This window comes from Seriola aureovittata, chromosome 3 (genome assembly GCF_021018895.1).
Source record: "Seriola aureovittata isolate HTS-2021-v1 ecotype China chromosome 3, ASM2101889v1, whole genome shotgun sequence".
Classification (NCBI taxonomy): domain Eukaryota; kingdom Metazoa; phylum Chordata; class Actinopteri; order Carangiformes; family Carangidae; genus Seriola; species Seriola aureovittata.
In genome coordinates this window covers 27,197,256-27,218,013 of record NC_079366.1, presented here as the reverse complement: position 1 = coordinate 27,218,013, position 20,758 = coordinate 27,197,256, and the positions used below count along the sequence as shown (strand labels likewise).

At 39.4% G+C, this 20,758-nt stretch overlaps 1 protein-coding gene and 1 long non-coding RNA gene across 3 annotated transcripts; one reads left to right on the top strand and one right to left on the bottom strand.

Moving 5' to 3' along the window:
• Positions 1 to 1,338: 1,338 nt before the first annotated feature.
• On the bottom strand, positions 1,339 to 16,299 carry LOC130166008 (interleukin-2 receptor subunit beta-like). 2 transcript variants are annotated; one of them, XM_056371266.1, is made up of 11 exons: positions 16,184 to 16,299; positions 9,317 to 9,375; positions 7,579 to 7,802; positions 7,326 to 7,437; positions 7,110 to 7,206; positions 6,865 to 6,952; positions 6,637 to 6,770; positions 5,439 to 5,658; positions 5,024 to 5,117; positions 4,850 to 4,922; positions 1,339 to 4,155 (listed from the first exon to the last, which is right to left on the bottom strand). In XM_056371266.1, the coding sequence occupies exons 3-11, from the start codon at positions 7,682 to 7,684 to the stop codon at positions 3,115 to 3,117; spliced, it is 1,965 nt and encodes a 654-aa protein (XP_056227241.1). In that variant the 5' UTR covers positions 7,685 to 7,802; positions 9,317 to 9,375; positions 16,184 to 16,299; the 3' UTR covers positions 1,339 to 3,114. The 2 variants fall into 2 exon arrangements, with proteins under 2 accessions (XP_056227241.1, XP_056227240.1); XM_056371265.1 differs by lacking the exon at positions 16,184 to 16,299 and adding an exon at positions 15,717 to 15,806.
• On the top strand, positions 5,033 to 5,560 carry LOC130166014 (uncharacterized). Its single transcript, XR_008827092.1, has 3 exons — positions 5,033 to 5,161; positions 5,310 to 5,350; positions 5,475 to 5,560. It is a non-coding gene; the product is annotated as an uncharacterized LOC130166014 (long non-coding RNA).
• Positions 16,300 to 20,758: the final 4,459 nt, after the last annotated feature.

The following is a 20,758-nucleotide window of genomic DNA, read 5'->3' as shown; positions in this document are numbered from 1 at the left end:
CATCCACAAACTCGCAACTGATGGTTTGATCATAAATGCCGTCGAGCACTTTCACGTCTGCAAGGAGCAGCACTGAGTCAGGTAGGCAGCAGGTACACTGATGTCACTAACCATCACCTAGCAACAGTGATGCTCCGAGTCAACTCCCCTGCACAGATAAATCTGATGGGAATAATGCGGGGTTTGGCTATTTACGTACCCAACTCATTTCCCAGAGTTCATCTCACTTTCCATGCAAACATGAAATCCCAATGGGCTATAAACAGAGAGAGAGAGAGAGAGAGAGAGAGAGAGAGCCTGACTTTGAGACAGAGATTTGGGTATTGTGTATGTTACCTGCAGGTTTTGAAAAGTCTTGTAAAGACCGTATACAGTTCCTTAAAAAATACTGTCTGTAACGAAGCGTGTCATTGTCACTTAATGGTAAATATTTTGAAGATTACCATAGAAGTAATTTTTAGATACTTTTCCTCTATAGCCTACTGTACATTTGATACGTTTACTGTCAGTTCAGAAAAAATAATCCCGATACTTCAACCATGAAGGTGATACGTGAAGATGTCAAGGCAGAACAATGGACTGTTAGCTCTTAGCTTTGACGTTAGCTGAACATCTCGTCTACCTGCCTCACTCCCATCAGTGGCTCCTGTCCTCAAGTCTCTTTGCCAGCGGTGACGCTGTAGATAAATGTAAGTAGCAGTAGCTAACTATCTAGCTTGTTCAATACACTTTACTTTTGTACCTTATGAGTTTCCTAATTAGACTGTGTCAAGTATCTACAGATGAATAATAATTAAACAGTGTTGGCTCGTTTCCAACTTTTGCCTTAAGTTACAGTTTCGCTAACAAACATTAGTTAGCTAAACTGTAAATTAAGGTAGCTAGCTGATAGCACTCCCTATCATTTCCAGTGTTGGCTTAATTGGCATTTCATTACCAATATAAACAAACACTGATGCTCATTAATGAGCATTGATACAATGGAGGGTTAGTTATTGTAGAAATACGTTTTCACGTCAATATAGAGTTTATTATTTCATTTTAATAGTCTTTTGTGTGGCTGTGGTGGTTTGGTTAGTCTTTTACCTTTTTGATATTAGCTTCTATAATAGGCACCCCTTTGTTTTCACTCAGGAATTCAGTAATTAAACAATATTAAAAATGTGTGCTGAAAGCTAATTAGCATTGGTGGAAAGTAATTAAGTACATTTATACAATGTCCATTTTATGCTACTTTGTACTTCTACTCCCCTACATATCAGAGGGAAATATTGTACTTTCTACTGAACTACATTCATTTGACAGCTAACGAGATACTGTAACACTTCAGTTCACTGATTGAAAGCAGGTAGATAGTTTATTTCCATTTTATGTTGAATTCAACTACAGACAATATTATAAGGATTATGGCTCACATTGAGCAAAGTTGTCTTCTTCAGCATGTACATTACATTACTGCATACAGTGTAGAGTGAAAACAGCAACAAATCAAGTGACATGGCAGGTGAGTGGCAAAAGGGAACTTTTTGACTGTTCATCCACAAAAACCTTTGTCCTTTTATTGACATTTGCTTTTATTAAGAAAGAAATAAAGGGTTAAAAAAGATTTTTTTTAAAAAAGACAATGTTTAATATAGCTGCCACACCAATATAAATCAGTAAAATTAATATTTATGGTGACCTTATAGCTCTCCTTTAGAGTTTCGGACCTTTAGTGGTGCAATGAAGTATGAGTAGGTCTTTGTATTGTTTATACATCTTGTTGAACACACACATGAGCCATGAGCACAGGAGAGACTCAATAAAACAATTCTGTTGACTGCAGCCTGTACTAACAGTCAGCCAGTGGGTACAGTATCAATGCACTGTTAAAAGAGGAGAAGAAGAATACTGCAAGCCTGAGTAAAAAGGTCTCTAAACATTCAAAAATAAATGCTTTGCAAAGGCTTTACGAGGTAGGAAATACATTCAACATGTTTGACAAGATACCTTAATGATTAAAAAACATAAAAAAATAACCTAGCTATTCTTGGTGGTCTAAGGTTAAGTAACAAATAACACTAACATTTTATGGTTCGGTATAGCTTTTTCCATCAGACACAATCCTCTTATATCTACAGTCATCAGTGAGTCTGACCTCTGACCTCTGACCCCCGATCCCGCTGATGGAATTTAAAAAAAACAGGAGCGGACACATAAACTAATGTTGGTCAAATCAGCATCATTGTACTTACAGAGCGGCCATTTTAATGTTCACCAGTGACATTTATGGATCCTTATAAAACAAGTAGAAAATGCCTCAAGAGCTACAGTAACAGTTGATCTTCACGATATTAATCATACAATATCATGGTCTCTACGGCTCTCGCAATGAGCAAAACGAAATACACATATTTTTCATTTTTTCCCCCAATGTTTAAAGGGGCTATTTGTCAGTTTTCTCTGCTGCCAAACGTGGTTTCTTGCCAGGAGCAGGTTGTGGTGATTGTCGCATGACAAGAGCTTCTGCCATTATTGTCTTTATAATAATATGAGTCATTCTCATTAAAAAATGAGATGGGCTGGGGGTAGCTGGTTAGCGTGCTAACTTCAGTAGAAGACATGATAGAGACAAGACAAGAGATAGAGGCAAGGTGTTGATTTCCACAGATAGAGAAAGCTCTTGGAGAGTAAAGTAAGTAGTAAATGAGGTTTGATGCTGAACTTGCAAATTTTCTTCTAGACTGGAAAGTAAACAGCTGTTAATGCTAAAACTGCATATGTAGCAATAGCAAAACTAGCTAACTAATTATGTAATATTGTCATTATTTTTGTTTACTTATGTTGTCTCATCAAGCTAAGGAACTCAGCATGCAGGTAAATAAATGATAACTATTCATCATAAATATGTTTTATGAGAGTACAGGGAAAAAATCTAATCATTAAATCAAACCTTCTTTCAGGGACATTGAACACTTAATAAATGTATAAAATGCTATGATGTTACGTACTGCTGAGAATGATTAACAAGCATGAGGTAACTGAATGAATCCAGCTGGTCAATAATCCTCCGTGTGCTTCATATCATATTCTACCTCATTTACCGTTTACTACATACTGCAGAGATATCTGTTTTTAACTCTCTTCCTGTCTCGCTGGCATATATCCATCACCAGAAGGTTCCATTGACCTGGACATTGTCATCAGAGCGATCCCCTCCAGTTTGTGACTTGGACTTGAAGGTTGTAGAGGTGGACTCATATCTGTTCCAGAGAACTTCAAAGGTAGTTGTGGGAAAGAAGACAAGGCGCATGGTAAAGTACAGGGAAGAGTCAGAGGAAACTGGAAGCTTGTGGATTCAATGGACTTATCAAAGTCCTCCAGGCTCTCCTCATGACTCACCTGCTCTTCGCTCCCACTACAAACCCCTGAATCCATGCTGGGCAGCTCAGGGCTGCAAGGAGGCATCCTCTGGACTTGCTCATAATCAGAACAAACCTGAATACACTGCTGGCCAAAAAGGCTTCCACTGCCTCCAAACAGCATCTTGAAACCTACTTTTCCATCCCCTCCCTCTCTCTCCTGCTTTTTGTCCTCTGACCCCTCATCATGGCTGTCAGTCGCACCAATGCTATCTGCTTCCAGACTCTCTTGACTAATGTCTTCGCCACTGCACATACCTGAGTCAAGACTCTCTTGACTAACGTCTTCGCCACTGAACATACCTGAGTCAAGACTCTGGAGCCTGAAGCGCTCGACCGGCGGTTTCTCATAGTCTGAAATGACCTGCACTGGCTCACTGTTGTTGTTGCCTTTGGAAAGCAACTGCTGGATCTCCAGTTCTTTCTTTCTTTCTTCCTCCCTAACCTCTTCTGCAGTTTTACCATCAACCTGACTACCAACAGACCCATTAGGTGTATCAGCGGTACAGGGCTCCACATTCCCTGTGGTGGACGAGGAGACCGGAGGAGTAGCACACAGGTGGGAGTAACTGGGATTGGAGAAGCTGGAACTGGTCGACTCATAGCCATTCTCGCTTTTCATCTTCTCCAGCAGTGCCGCCTCTTTCTTGCACCGTGTGACAGCATCCGCAGTGGAGGTTACCTCTACAGAGATGATATCCTCCGGTTTCAAGGAGAGAAAGAGTTTGCTGGTCGAGTGAGGGCTCAACCAATTCTGGAGGGGAAAAGATAAAAGGTGGGAGATGAAGAGCAGGAATTGGAAAGATTAAAAATAAAGAATAAATTAAATCTGCACTAGACAATAAGATTGTAAAACTGGGTAAATATTGTTCCTTTGGATTATAAATGTGCCTGATGATTAGTTTTTCTGTCTGGTTTCACATCTCACGTTGGCTGTAAATCTTGCTGTTTCATGTCATGATGTTCTCTAGTGTGCTACAGTGAAAACTGCACTAACTGATATTTTCATATTAACAGCAGATCAAATGATAATGTGTAATGTCAGAGCATGTGATGATAGTGACGAACCTGCAGAAGCACTGTACAGTTCCCCTCAGCTTTATGGAGCATTTTAACGCCTTTCAGCTCATTGTTTTGGTTTTCTGATTTGCAAATTTAGAGACAAATTTTGGTTCACTCTCATTGCTATTATTGCAGCTGTCAGGTGTTTTCATGATAGAAAACTCTGGTAAGCCTTAAAGAGCTGTTACCGACTGAACGGAGAAGAAAATTGAACATCTAGCTCAAGAGTCAGATGCTTTTCAAAGAAGGTCTACGTTAATGCTATTGATGCACTTTGTCTCCTAAATGCTGCTTGTGCCTACAACTTAGAGCAGCCTTAATATGTTGTAATTGGCAACACATTAAAACAAGTGATGAAAAATAAGAAAAATATTTCATAGGCTCACCTGGAAATTCATATTCTTCAGGGAGGATTTTCTTGGGTCTGGTATGGGCGAACCTTTGATCTTCTCGTAAACCCTAAAAGACAAAATAACATAAACTTTAATCAGAGCTGTCGGATAAAACATATTTTTCTTGAACACAAAAGATCAGAATAGAAATATATCTTGTCTTCTCACCAGGTGCCTTTGTCATTCCTCAAGAGTATGACAGCCAGAAAGAAGGCAAACCCTGCGCCTGCGATGATCATGCCCCATATCTTCGCGGCAACACCTGACAAACACAGGACAGAGCACATCACCCAGATTAGCTAAGAGGTAAACATTCTGTATTTATACCACTGTAAATGACAAATGTTGGTTTTATTCATTCAAAATGCAAATAAGCTTATTTTCCATGTGATATAAGATAAACATCTGTTCCTGTTTGAACATGTATTGTTCATCCAACTGGTTTCCTTCTCAGGAATTTAAAGCAGAGCCATGAACAAATCTCCAGATGTAAAAGTGTGTGGTATTGGTAAAATGTTGCTTTCCACTGATTACATTTGTAAAACTAAACCAATTAATTTTGTTCATATTTAACAACATTTACCTGATAGTGGTGGTGGTGGTTTTGGTCTACCTTCAGGTGACACCCATGATGCAGTGGGGCTCCAGTCACTCCAGATTGATCCGACCCGTTCTTCAGCCTTCACTCGAACACGTGCCTCGTACCTCTCTCCTTTTATAAGCAGGTCGGGGTCCAGCTCTATCTCGCACTCTGTCTTGTGCTCCAAATTGCAAAGGTTTTTTTTTTCCTGCACAGAGGGATCCTGACAAAGGAGACACAAATGTGGAGCTTTAACAGGCTGATTCACACAAGACACAGATTATGTGTATAAGTCATTTAACATACACAACACACACTCATTTCATGTTCAAATTGCATTCTTTGTATTTTTTCTGCACAGAGGGATCCTGACAAAGAAGACACAAATTTAATGGCTGATTGTCATGTCTGTTCTTTTACTGCTGCTTGTGTAAATCATTTAACATACATACACACTCATTTCATCAATTCATATATTTCATGTATTAAATTTGGGGTAGGCACATGGCAAAAATAAATCCGGCCCATACTTGGGTTCCAAGGCCCGAATATGGCCCATGTACAGCATGATTGTCTAATATTTCTGAGACCAGAGCATAACAGCTGGACTGTGCCCAGATGTGGAAGTATGTGGGCCAGACTCAGGCCTAAGACCAAGGCATATGTTGGGCCAGAAGTTTCATTTTGGTATCTGGGTTCCTTCAGCATATTGTAATTCAAGTGGTCTGAAAGCAAACTAGATGTCTGTACTTCCTCTCGATTTTTTTTTTTCAGGCTTTATTAAATCTAGCACGTGATGGACCAATCAGAGATCTTTTCAGAGAGAGAGAGCATTCATTGGCTGCTCCATAAATGTTTGTGCACATCCCCTCAGATGGAAGTGTGCGTCATTATTGGGGAAGCGTTTCATTGAAGGAGAGAAATGGCTGTACCTCTTCCGTACAGGTAACAGGCTGCTATCATCATTCTCCTCTTATAAATAATTATGTTGTAGTAGTTGGTTGTGTTGATAGATTAAAAGCAGGTGATGAGTGGCGATGTTGAATGTTGTTAATAGTTTAGCCTTCTGCTAACCGTAGCCAGAGGCTCACAGCTATGGCTGTGTTGCTTCTTTTCTTTTCTTTTCTTTTCTTTTCTTTTCTTTTCTTTTCTAGATTTCTGTGTAGCCCAGTTTGAACACACACACAAAATGTATACACACACTCCATGACTGATCCTCTGTTTTCCACTGCAGCTGCGAGGCGTAAACGTTGAGTCTCGAATAGGGTGCAACTTGGGGAAACCAGGAAATGGTGGTAAAGTTGATATCTGGTTTTACTGGAGGGTTCAGCTTTACTGCAGGATCACACAAACATAGTTTGTTTAAGTTCAAAATGAATATCTCACAAGTTATGTCACAAAAGGTCAATATATCATTCAGTATACTCACTGTGGCAAACTGGCTTGTAGGAAATTGTATAAATTTTCTTCACATCCTCACAGATCAGATCAATGGACAATACATGGAACCACTGAAACTGAGAAAATATGAAGAAAACAATATTGCACTTAGAAAACATTCATAAAACAATACAAAATAAAGTAAGATATATAGCCAATGATAATGCTTGATTTAAGACTAGAGATAAGAGAGTTACATAGAGTTTGTTTTTCTACAGAACTTCTCAGACTCACAATGTTATCTTTGTGGAAGTACAGGGAGCACTTCTTTAGCGCTGGTCTGGAGATGTCAACAGGCTCTAGCTTACAGCAAGTGTAATATTCACGTTTCCTGAAAAAAAAAAAAAAAGTCATGTTCAATTTCATTTTACTACTTTTGTGCACATACAGTATATTTGCATCTGCTGTAAGTACATGACTAGTTTTTCTTTTACTGACTGCTGTCCTTACTTGTTCGAAATATTCCTTTTAGCGTGTAGTGTGCACACAGCATCCGTGTGGTCGTATGCACTGTTCCACACACAAGTGATGTTACGATCGTAGTCATTGTAGCAGGTGAGATCTGTGAGAAATAATAAGACAGAGGTGAAATGCCAAGTTAGAGCTGCGACAGTGTGTGACTGTCATTTTTCAGAAGATGTTGAAATCAATTATGCAACACAAAATAACGATATAAATCAAGTTATCAAAAAAGATCACAAACTTTTATCTGGGTGGCTCGGACAGTCTGCAACCTCCATTCTGACAGTGCAGACATGAAGCAGAGCTAGAAGTAGAAACAGGAGAAGGCTTTTCTTGTTTCTCTCCATTTATCGTGTCATAAGTTGTTTTTCTTTTCTGGGAGAAATCAAATCTTCAGGATAGTTGGTTTCCAAAGCCGGTTGACTGCTTCAAGGTGTAACTCATTGCTTTCCCCCTCTTCTCATCCTGGGCAGATGGAAAGATGCAGTTGTCGACAAAATGTAGAGGAATGACATACAATATGGCTCTGCTTCTTTATTTAGTATCAATGGCCTGTTGTTTGTCAGTTTTTATCTGCACAGCCCAAAAATACCCCTGACCACAAATATGCCGAGAAACAGTAGTGACACCAACAGGTGATGGCAAAAGCAGAAATAGAAATGTTTCACATCCTGTGTGCTCTGGTTCCATATACACAGACTGAAAAACACCTGTTAGGATGTGACAGATTAATAATAAAATGTTATGCAATACTTTGGAGGGAAATTCTCTGTTAACTCAGGTTAGACCCATGTTGGAGTCAACACACATTTAATTAAATCTTTTTATCTGTAACTTTTATCTGATTTTATTTATTTCATTTCATTGACATATAGATTGAAAACAGCATCTACCTAGGTGAGATCCGGAGCCCTGCTTCACAGCACTTTGATCCACTGTGCTTAGATTTATAAAGTGTGTTTTGCTGCCCTCCATACTTAGGTTTGTCCAACCTGCTTGACCCAGCATCCCTAATTGTTACAATGTGAGAAGTTGAACCACTGGATGTCATCAAAACAGGATTAGATTCTCAGCGGGTATGTAGTTATTCCCAGATCACTGGAAGTCTATTCTTGACTTTTGGCAGCAGTAGACATACTAAAGTAATCACTTTATATCATCTTAACTAACTGCATGGCTTTAAGTGGGGCAAAATTCCACTCTTCGTTCCATACTAACCACCTACCCTGACATACCTACTACGCTTTACTTAATGTGCATGTATCCTGTCACCTCCACGCTTCTGCTATTACAGGATCTGACTGGAAACAAGGGCAGTTAATCAAATTACTTTTTTACTTTTTTTTTCAAAATTCAATTTTTGTCTCCCTAATATCTCTGTGAACACTGTCCTGTTGCTGTCAGCTGCTGAAATCAAGAAGAGAGAAGATCTAAGATGATAAAAAAAAAAGTTGATTTGCTCAAAGCAATAAGCTTAAACAGCATGTAATTTAATCTAGACTTTTTGCCCTGGGTTTTGCCTCTCAGGCTACACAGAGGTTTCCCTGCCGAGTAAAGGCTGTTGGCGCTGTACACAGCCTAAAGGAAAGACTACTTTCATCTCCTCCAATCCACAAAGAAAACTAAACAAAACTAAAAACTAAACATACGGTATGGTGAGTCCCAGCAGTTGACAACTGAAGAATGCCACAGTTAATGAATGACATCATATATCTATTAGATGTGGGTATAGAGCTCTGCTGATGACTAAGTGATGAAACTGAACAACCTAATGTAAAACAAACAGAAAAAAACAGGAAAATTCCCCCATGTTTAAACAGAGCAGCCCACCTGTTTAGGTATCACATCTTATCTTAGCACCTAGTGACATGAAACAGTGTGTGATATGTCGCCGCTTGCATGTTTTGACATTGACACACTTAATCTAAGAAATAAATATGAAATATGAAGTCAACAAAGACCTCGCTTTAGTATCTTACCTGTTGGCGAAGCTGTTCAGGATCTGCTTCAAAGCACTGGTTTCATTCCACTTGATGCCCTGTAAGAGAATATCTGGTAAATAAAGTTTTTCCTCAGAGGAAATGGCCAACAGCCACCCCCATAAAACAAAGAAATATAGAAGATAATATTCATACTCTGAAGGTAACTACTAAGAAAGTGAATCATTCAAGATCAGTCTTTCATAGGTTTGCATCCGCCCCCACACTTAAACTTGATGGTGTAAAATTACGTTTTTGTGGTAAGCATTTTAACCCTTCAGAGCAGTTTCCTCTTTTATTTGCCTTTGACTAATACATTCTGTATTTATACAACTGTAAATGACAATTGTGGGTTTTGTTCATTCAAAAAGCAAATAAGCTTATTTTCCATTTCATATAAGATAAACATCTGTTCCTGTTTGAACATGTATTGTTCATCCAACTGGTTTCCTTCTCAGGAATTTAAAGCAGAGCCATGAACAAATCTCCAGATGTAAAAGCGTGTGGTATTGGTAAAATGTTGCTTTTCACTGATTACATTTGTAAAAATAACCAATTAATTTTGTTCTTCAGAGCAGTTTCCTCTTTTATTTGCCTTTGACTAATAAATTGCATATCTTAATGGCTTTACTTGTTGTGCAGCTGTTTCTATAACTAGAAACAAAGGGGAAAAATAATAAATCCACAATGCAGTCTCGACACAGGTAGATACTTGCTACTTTGGTGTGAATACAGTCTGATGTGTGTCTCTTGTCTTTCCCAGTAGCTATCTATCTATGTACACCACAATGACATTTAAACACTGTCAAAAACAGGATGAAAAATAACTCTCTGTGTGTGTGTGTGTGTGTGTGTGTGTGTGTGTGTGTGTGTGTTTCATGTAGGATTCGTGGTACGTGGTTATCGCAGCCCACTGCAAACTAAACCACAAACAGCCACAGACCCACTTACAAAAACTGTCACTCTGCACAATAACAATAACACCACAATATCTTATCTTAATATATTTATCTTTTTAAAGATCTTTAGCATTTAATAGAATATATTTCTATTAAAGCAAAGATTTCTTTTTTTTACATCGTGCATACAACATTTATGTTAACAAAATTTTTTTCTTTTTCCATTTCCGTGCACGGGCGAACGTGCAAGTTTTTACTGACTCCCCCGGTCACCTGTTTATGCAATTAAATAAAGGTCAGAGTGTTTTTTCTGAGAACCAAAATGTTCCATTATTCTGACAGGTGCACTTCCTGTTCTCAAAATGACATTAATCAGATTGCAAGTCATGACCTCCTTATAATCGTTAACTTGTGTACCTTCCCAGTTGTAAACTTTATAGGAAGCAAGCAAATGTGTCAGTAGCCAGGAAGACATATTTAACAAGTCCACTTTTATCTTTGCTATGGATAAGTGTTAAAAAAGTTCTCTCTTGTTAAAAAGGTGAGAAAAGGGAAGATGAATTGAATAGATCCTCTTAAAGTCACAGTACGTATTAGATTCAGGCCTCTCTCTATTGTAAATGCTGCTTATAAGGGTCAAAATACTTAGTCCAGTCCAGTATCAATAAAAGTAGTTCTTTGTAGTTTCTGTAAGAGAAAGTGTAAACTGTAATATCAAGTCCATCCTATTGTACAGTTCTGGGTGTCTCAGATGTTCCTCAGTGGGTGCTTGAGAAAGCAATGTGGCATCTTGTGGCAGAACAAGATCAAAACCCTGAAATTTTAAAGACAAAATGGCAGTTCACACCCCAAAGGTTGCATTTAGATGGAATCCTCAGACAATCTAGCCAAGATATACATACAAGGATAATGAAAAATGGAGTAATGTTATTGTGGTGACAAGGATTACTAACTGCCTCGATAATAACAGATTACATATGATTGGATTATATTGAAAGTTATACAGGCATCACTGCCACCAGATGTTGACCAGCATCTCAAAACCAAAACAAGTGCTTCGTCTGCCACACCTCCGGCCTCAGTTCTAGTATAAGCGGCCATGAAACACAGCAAAAAGACCAACTGAATAAAGTTACCCGGCATACATGAGAGCAAACAATAAACAATTTAGCCACAACCAGTCCACGGTTGCGTTGCCGTGATATGCTCCTCAGCAATGCTAGCCGGTTCAAAAGCCAGTTCCGAGTCAAGCTAGAGCTCCTTAGCAGCTTGTAGGAATCTCCATCTTGGGAAATCCAGACCAGTATTGGCTCCACAGTCAGACTGGGAAAGAAATTCATCCTTACTTATCCGCTGGGACTGGCCTCATGAATGACACTGACGGAGCTGGCAAAGACACTGATAGAGCAGGTAGAAACCTTATGGATTTTTTGACTGGCCACCAGCCGACTGGGCCTTTTCAGCCAAAAAAAAGTGGTTTCTTCAGTGGAGAAAAATTTGGAAGGTCGCTTTTACCTCAACGCTGCTTACGGCACTGTGCCATGTTACATGTGGGTGCTGCCTGTGTGTCTATAAATGTGGGGACGACCAACAGTTTAACAGGGGGGACTAACACATACACACTGCTGCACCAGCGACCAAAACAAAAAACAGAGAGACCCACATTACCACACAAACAGGGGGTGTGCCTTCGTTCTCTGTTCGAGACGCCATTACTCCACTAAATCTTTGCATAGAAAATAGTTGTTTGCTGTTATATTATTGTTTAAAATCTCATTTACAAAACTTTTAATATTATTACAAGATCTTTGATGTGAGTGTATTCATCATGCTATGGTTGAGCAACAGTTTCATATACCTTGTGAACTGGTTCACAGCAGTGGTTAAAACTTAGTGGAAGCTTCTTTGAGGTTTCCTGTTGCACAATTTCTAATGATACATGCCTTTGCATCAGACATTAGTATTTTCCCCAGCAATGCATAGTCTAAAAGAAATTTCTGTGTAACTTGAAAACCGATTGATGATGCTAATTTAAGATGTAGCTTAAACATGTGCATGTCCTGAAATCCACTGAAATTTGTTCCAACTTGTAAATTACAATTAAATCTCAAGTGTCCACAGTCACATCCAAAGTCACTTTGTTGACCAACAAAAAAAAATCTTATCTCAAAGGAGCAATGCACCACTTGTGTCAAAAAGTCAATATACTAGCCGGAGAGCACTGCTACAATGCCCTGGAGGAGCTTTGCATAGACAAACAAATCAAACCGGGCACATGGAGTTTGAGGTGTACAGAAAGAGTCTTGACAAAAGACACAATCAAGTACCATAATGGGAAGTGCAGGATCCTAGATCCAAACCCAGGACTAAAAATCTCAGCTCCTACTTTGTCAGTTTTGACTATTCGTTTATGAATCTCCTTTTTGCAATTTCATTGGACCTTAATGGTGGTGCAATTCTAAATTGCTCAATTTCGCCTTTAACGTCATTTCAAAGTGGTAGCCTCCTGTTTTGGGGCAGTTTCTGTGCTCTGAATCAGATGGCTAAATGCTAATGCTGCAAGCTCTCTATTCTAATCGGATATCTGCCGAGACATGTTGACTATAACTTACCAACTTGTCAGTAAGCTTTTGCTCAGTCTCATAATATGATGCTGACTATAGTCAGAATTGTTCTGCTTTGGTGAGAATATGTAGCTGTTGTATAGTCAAATCAAGTCTGATGTCATGAGATTAATGACACCATTCAAAGTCATTCTGTGGAGTCCACCACCTACCTTTCCTGCATTTCTTAAGTGACCATTAGAAATTTGAGTGACTCAGTTCAGTTGACCACATCATGTAACTAGCAACTTCATAGTGGGAAAAACCTCACTGCTAGTTCTTGGCAGAACTAAAGAATTAAGATGTCTTGTCTCAGTTTGTCAGATACTATCTGCTCGATGGTTCTTTCTATTTGTAAACTCTTATCACTAAGGTGCATTTTGGTTCAGTTTATATTTATCTGTTTTCTTCTGACATTTGGACTTCCCCAAACCTAGTCCAACAGCGAAATGAAAAAGCTAACACTGTTCTCGGCCTCTCTCTTTCTGTCTTTCTTCTCTCCTTTTCATAGAGATAGAAGCAAACAACCACACAAATGAACACACACACAATAAGCACACACACAAACCACTTCCTAACCCCCTTCTCTTCCCAGAAAGCTACTGTTGTTTCTAATAAGAAGGGAAAAAAACATTTACTATCCAGTAAGTATGGTCCTCTTATCTCTTATCTTATGCTTTTCTTGGTGGTCCTGGTGCAAAGATTTCTAAAGTCACAGCCTCTAACAGCTGCCATATTGCCAGGCTAGTGTCAGTCCTTTAGATGCATTTACTTGATGCATTATGTAAGACTGGCTGCTGAGGGTGGTAGTTTTTACATGTCATACAAACATTTCAATTCATTCAACTCTTTTCTTTTTGAAAGCTACTCATGTTAGTTGAAATCATAGAATCAGCTGGAGTTTATTGACCTTCCTATCTTAATCAGTCCCTAATGACGCTTATAAGAATAAAACTAACCCACAATCATGTTTGAGTTAAATGTAGTCTGCAGGATGCAATGTTCAGAACAGCCTCAGCGTGGGAATTTGGGCATGATTGTTAACTGGGTCACCAGATCTAGACCACACAACCCAACCTTAGTCCTTTGTGATAAAGCCGAGATCCTCACTGTATGATACTAATGAACACAGTAGACTGTCTTGTTATATGGTGCTGCGAATGTAATGCATGCCAACACACATCCCTGGCAATTTACCTTGTAAGGTGAATGTTGAATTTACCTTGTCATGACCGCTACATCAAAGTTTCTACCGTAACAACAAATAACAACAGATTTGTAAAATCCTGTCACAGAGTATTATAACCCACTGTGCAGTGTTTTGGCTTCTGGTAAGTCTCATCAGTCTGCTATTCCTACTGGACTTCCTCGATCATATTTTATATCTCACAAATACCTGAGGCAACATGCTGCTACCAACGCAGCCACCTGCATCGTTAATGTGCAGGGCGGTTTTTGGTGTGAACACCCACTTGTCTATCACCAAGCAAGTTAGCTAAGGTTTCAAGCAGGTATGTGAAAGTCAAAGGGCAAGAAATTTTGTTGCTCATTTAGTTATAACGCTATAACTGAATCAGTGTGGGTTGTCTGTTAAGAAATGTACATCTACTGCAACAGCAGCACGTAGCATGTAGGAGTAAGCAACATAGTCTGAAACAACAGCAGGGACAGGGCTGATCATCAGAGAAACCGTGTGGGTTTGTCAGATTGTTTAGTCAACATGTACTAGGTAGACTGCTGCAAAACTTTGGTGCAGATGTTTATGGATCAGACGTTGTATCCCAATAAATGTGGTGATTGCCTCATTATTTTACTCCAACGCTACCAGTAAGTTGACATGTTTGGAGTGAAAACTGTTGGATGGACTGTCTTGAAATTTGGTGAAAACGTTTACGGTCCCCACAGAATGAAACATACTGACCCATGACTTTTCCTCTATTGCCACCAGGTCAAAATTTCATTTTGTGCATTGCATTTAAGTGCCATTGTGAGCATGTGAGTATGCTGACATTAGCATTCAGCTCAAAGCACAGCCTCACAGAGCTGCTAGTTTTACTGTATAGACTCTTTTTTATTTAGCAAAAAACATTTCATTTGACCTTTTAATGCCTCATGAAGTCTCTTTTGTTCTCCTCACTCCTCTGCTGTGTGACTTCTCTCAGCCTCTTACTTCCTCCATCTTCTCATAACTGCCCACACAAACCACATCTCTCATTTTCAAACAGCTTGTTGCCCACATTTCTCCGTCTCTTTGTTAACTGTTTGTTATCTTTTCCATGGGCCAGTAGTTCAAAAACACAAAAGTAGACGGTTTTAAATGGTTACTGAAATGAAACTTCTCAAATGGTATGACTATATCTCACCCTGTGAAATGTTTCTTATTGAAATTTGGCTGACATTATAAAATACAAGGTTATCTTCTGGGTTTAATATCAATCATGAGAGGTCTAAAAAGTTTGTTTTCACAATGATATACTTGTGTTTAGGGTACGTTTACAATAACAGGAATTTAATCAAACATCCAAAATATTTCATGTCTTGTTTCAATGGAAGACTTGATGATGTGACGTACAGTGACAGCTTCAGAAAAAGCTTTTAAGTTTACTTCGTAACTTCGATGTAATCATTCTACTCAGAAAAAAACTATGGCTGTGTCCTCACCACCATCACTGATGTCATCATTATCAGTTTCATTGTAAGACACGCACACATGTGTAATCTGTCTTCAAAAATACATCATGAAGAAACCGAACTCGACATTATCATCCTCTAAATCTTCAGTGTCACACCGTAGCACCATTTCCCGCCACAGACTCATTGATTCATTATTCCGGAAAAAAAGTTTGACCTGCATTAGAAAATAGCTCTTGACGAGAATTAATTCATATAAGAACCTACCTGGCTCCCGTTTCTTTGGTTCTGTCCATTTACGTTAAAAATGATTGATAAGTTGTTTCCATGTCTGTAGCCTGAGATTGTACTGAAAGGTTTTTGTTTCATGGCTTCTGTCATGATCTAAAGTGACGTATAGGGAAGCTTTCTACATGAAAAAAAAAGGTCTGTGGTTTGTGTGGTTCCCCTAAAGGTAGTATCTGGGTGTCATGTTATCCGTGTTTCAAGAAGTATGAATCAACAGGATGAAAAAACCCTTGTTAGTGTCGGTTTGTTACTTTCCGTTCTCTTTTTCCTGCTGTTCCTGTTACTCTACATTTACATATTCTCTTTAGTTACAGGCACTCCGAGTTAATCATTGCCTCTCAAATTGTTACAATCACATTTGTTGAGAAGTAACAGAAGTGTGTGCTTTCCCAAACTAGTCCTTAAAATGCCCGTAAAAATAACTCTTAAAACACCCTAACACAAACCTCTGCCTCTGCCATGTAGGGATCTTGGAGTAGAGCCAGTTGAGGTGGTTCGGGCATCTGATCAGGATCCTTCCTCGAAGCCTTTCGTTGGAGGTCTTCCAGGCATGTCCAAGTGGTAGGTGGCCCCAGGATAGACCCAGAACACAATGGACTGATTATATATCTCATCAGCCCTGGGAACGCCCCCAGGAGGAACTGGAAACATTGCTCAGGAGAAGGATGTCTCGATTACTTGACCAGACCTGCCACCAGGACCCAACCCTGCATTAGCAGCAGAAAATGGATTGATCCTTGATTTCATGCATCCATTTCCCCTTAGTTTTCAAACTTACAGGATAGCTTAAAGGTTAAGTCTATTTTAAAAGGAATTTAAAAGTGTAATTTAAAGGAAGCTCACCAATAAACACATTATATCTTGTTTGTTTGACAGGGGCCATGTGTCATGAGGAACTATTTCTTGGCCTGGAGTTTTTTTTTTTTTTATTCATGAGAAGTTGCCAGACAACCAACTAATCCTTTCTCCTCCCATCACAACTATACAATGTGAGAAATGGGACATCAAATCCAGTCCACAGTGTTTCATGCTAAAATTACAAGCAGAGTAAATCATAAACTTTGTATATAAAGAAGTTATGTTGGACTTTACAAAGATGATGAACTCATAACAGTTGGACACAAACCAGCAGGAAGCAAAGACGCACACACAGGGAAAGGCAGGGAGAGAATTATGTACTAAAAAGACCTTTGGAAGACCAACTTGTTTTGTCTAAGGCAGACTATTGAAACATCGTACTGACTTAGGCTGAACTTTAGAATTAATTGTTGCACAGAATGAGTCCTGTGGATTGTGTCCGCCGTCACTTACAGTGGAGTTGTGCTATAGGAAGGGATCACTTCGCAGCCAATGTGGACAGGAGAAATTATTACAATGGCTAATAAATCTTTCACCATACATATGGGTATGTGAATGTTGTCTTAAGGTAGACTTGAAAGAATCCAAGCCCTTCCTTTTAGAAACGGGTTACGTTAACATACCTTCAATGCAATGATTAGCCCTCAGGTTGCACTTTCAACAGACTATCTTGTTGTACTGCATTAAGTTAGCCTATTAAAAGTTAAAGCGATTGTTAATAGAAAATTGGTCTAACTTCTGGTTTAATCTAAGATCCTACATGTAGTATCAGATTTTTAAATTTGCTGCCTCCTAGTGGCAGTATAAATGACAGACAGCAATGCACACTGCTGAGCCAAAATTAACCATGTTGCTGTTATGCATGCTCGTGTTCACTGATAATTTGTTTTCCAGAGTTGATTCTGTGGTTAAAAAATGTGTGAACTGCGTAGTATCACATTATATATGTACCTCATGCCACAACACATTTAACTTTTTGTACACCAACATATGCAAATGGAACTTCTGCTCCAGCAACAGTAGTGCTCACATTGTGTGCAGCTGCAGCATGGATTGATTTACTGAATGGGTCTACTGCACCCAGAGCCTCTGTATGAAGTGACTTTATTTCTTTTTTGAAAGTCATAGTGCTCAAATAAAAGACATAAAATGACCAAAAATGCGAAATGATTATAAAGAGACAAGAAAATTAACTTAAAGAAGTGACCACAAGTCAGTCAGTCCATTGGTCTTTTCGTACATGAATGTTCGAAATATTTCTCAACACCCTGATTTGTATTTATATACGATATGTTGTAGTTTGACCTAATTTCCAGACAGTAAAAAGTAAATAAAGCATTTGTTATTCCGTAGGCAGGGCAATATAAATGAGATTAACTGGCAGTGTTCAAGACAGACCAGCATCTTAAGTAACTTAAATATTGAAGTTGAAGAGAAACTAACTACACATGTTGTCAGACTAGATGTCATAGAGTTCATACTACAGTTGTACTGTATGCTATGGTTAGAAAAACCGCTCTGAAACTTCACTGCCCTCAAGTGGAAAATGTTTGAATTTACCATCAACAACATTACATTGGTGCCTTTTTATCAGCTGAAAATCAGTCATTAATTGAATTTGTAGTGATAGAATAGAAATACCTTAATACAACAAGGAAAAATAAAATGCGTATAAATTAAGTTATTCTCAATGTTCTTTTTACAGTTAATTAAAAAAAATATATAAATAAAAATTTGAGACTAAATAACAAAACTGACAGTGCACTGCCCCCGTATGCTACCTCCAACTGCTCCAGTGCACTTTATGTTCACAGTCAGATAACAGAAATAATTTACGTGTCGGGTAAGAACACTAACCAGCTAGGCCAGGTCAAGACAGTTATTCCTTCTGACTGGAACAGCAGAGAGAAAAAAAACCAAAAAAAAAAACCAAGTTAACTTGTCAAAACTACACAGTAAAGACCTTTACTAAATAAATGGCTGCTTTATTAAAAAGAGGAAGGCAGGAATTTCAGCAGTGTCACTTCCCTTTTACTTTAAGATACGTCAAACAGCTGGTGGTAAAATAGTCACTTGACTTTGTGTGTCTATGTTTCGAGCAGCAAAAGTAAATAATACAGCAACTATCTTTCACTTTCAAAGGAATCAAGTTGTTTTTACGTGTTGAAATGCATGTTGATACTTCAGAAACATATCTCAGCAAAATGACTAGGTGCGAAAGTGGGTGTAGTTTTGGTTTAAAAAAAAAAACCAAATGTGAAGAGTGTTTCTCTGTTGCTGATTACCTGTTTCCTTAATTGGCTGTTTAGCTGCTCTCGATCTTCTATGTTTGTTTGAATCAACAACAAAAATGATAGAAATGTTTCAATGTGGCTGTCCTTCAGTGACAATACAGGATCTAGAGATAGATACTAGAGTTTGTGCTTTTCTAATTTGTCTTATGTACTTACCAATTTTAATGACAATGAAAACAATAATTCATCAAAGTGACCTGTTATATTCATCATGAGGCAGATGGGGTAAATGGCCCCTGCTCTGCCACAGCAACTTCGGGCCACCTTCCTCTTCCTGTAAGCTCTGGTGCTGGGTACACGTAGTCCAGGCAGAGGAGGTGGTTGAACAGAAGTGGGGGGTGGCGTATGAGCGAGGGGAGGACCAACAGCACTGGATGAGGGTCCAGGCTGCTCCTCCGGGACATTGAAGTTTAAGAGCTGTCCTTGTCCCACCTGTACCAATGATAGACCCTTTGCTGAAGGGAGAGTCTGGCCAGCACCTGGAACACACAGACAAACACAGACTGTTTTAGGATTTTTAGCTTTCATTAAAAGATAAATTACAGAACAGATTACAACACACCAACAGCTTTATGACAAACTCTTACCACTGAGTCCTCAATTTAATTCAAAGAGCTGGATGTGAATGAATGACCACCGAGTCCTCATGGTCCCTCTGGACCACATGGCCACCGGATGAGGACGGCAGAGCTGGTTGCAAATGGCCTCCACCAGGCGGCTAACACTGGCCAAGTTTGCAGGGCCCAAGTTCAGTCCAAGAAGACAACTGAAAGATAATCAGAGAGCAGTGTGTTAATACAGATCTGATATTCATTAGAGGAAACAGTGATATTTGAAGTGAATCTCACCTCTGGAGACTCTCCTTCCCAGGACAGGAGGTGTTGTTCCCCGTCGCTGCCTTGAACTGTCACCTGGGCTGCCTCTCCTGGTATCTGGTAGGGAAGACAACTCGCTATTCCTCCTGCTCTGTCTGGCAGGTGTTGCCAGGAGCTTGGAAGTACTTGGCACTGGAGCTTGAGGACAAAGGTCAAAATGGATCAAAAATTAATTTTATGTTTGCATGAAATGATAATACACAATATACTTAACCACAAGCTACGGGACACACGCATGTACCTGGGATGAACTGGTTAAGGTGGAAACCAGAAGGCTGACTCCCGCCCTTTGTCAGTCTACCAGTCTCTGTGTACAGCTGCACACGTGGTGGGTCCTGAATGCAGCTGAGGTGGCACCTCTGTGTACTCCATATGTCCTGGATGCAGAAAGAATCCAGCAAAGGAACTTCCGGGGTGACATGGAGATCCTGGACGAGGAGGGCCGTCTCCTGTTTCCTCCTCCAACAGTGGCGCCTCCACTCCTCCCAGGAGATCCTCAGGATCACCTTGGCAACAGTCAGGCTGAGCATCCTGTGCTTCCCCTCCACATTGCAAACTACCTTACAGTTTTGACACTTAAGTTAAAACAAAGACATTGAGCTTAACTTGACCGATATTGAAACATTTGATACATACAACACAGTTGCTTTGACAGTATATATGTTTATATATGCGTCCATTTTTATAAACAGTCTATGGATTCAGGTCTTTACCACAGGGCGTCACTGGCAGACATTCAAGGTAGGAACTTATCTTCGACTGTTGCCCAGCCGGCTGCTTTCAATCGGTGCACACACGAGGCGCTCACCGGATGTTGATGGACTCTCATGTTACTGTTCAGCTGTAATGGCAACTTCTGATTGATGTAGCTTGTAGATAATTAAACAAAAGTTCTTATTATTAAATCGAAAGGCCAGTGTCGTTGGTTAGGAGAGGACCGGAGCTGCTTAGCCATGATTTTAAAGGTCAGTTTAGCCGCTTAGCTCGCTAGCTA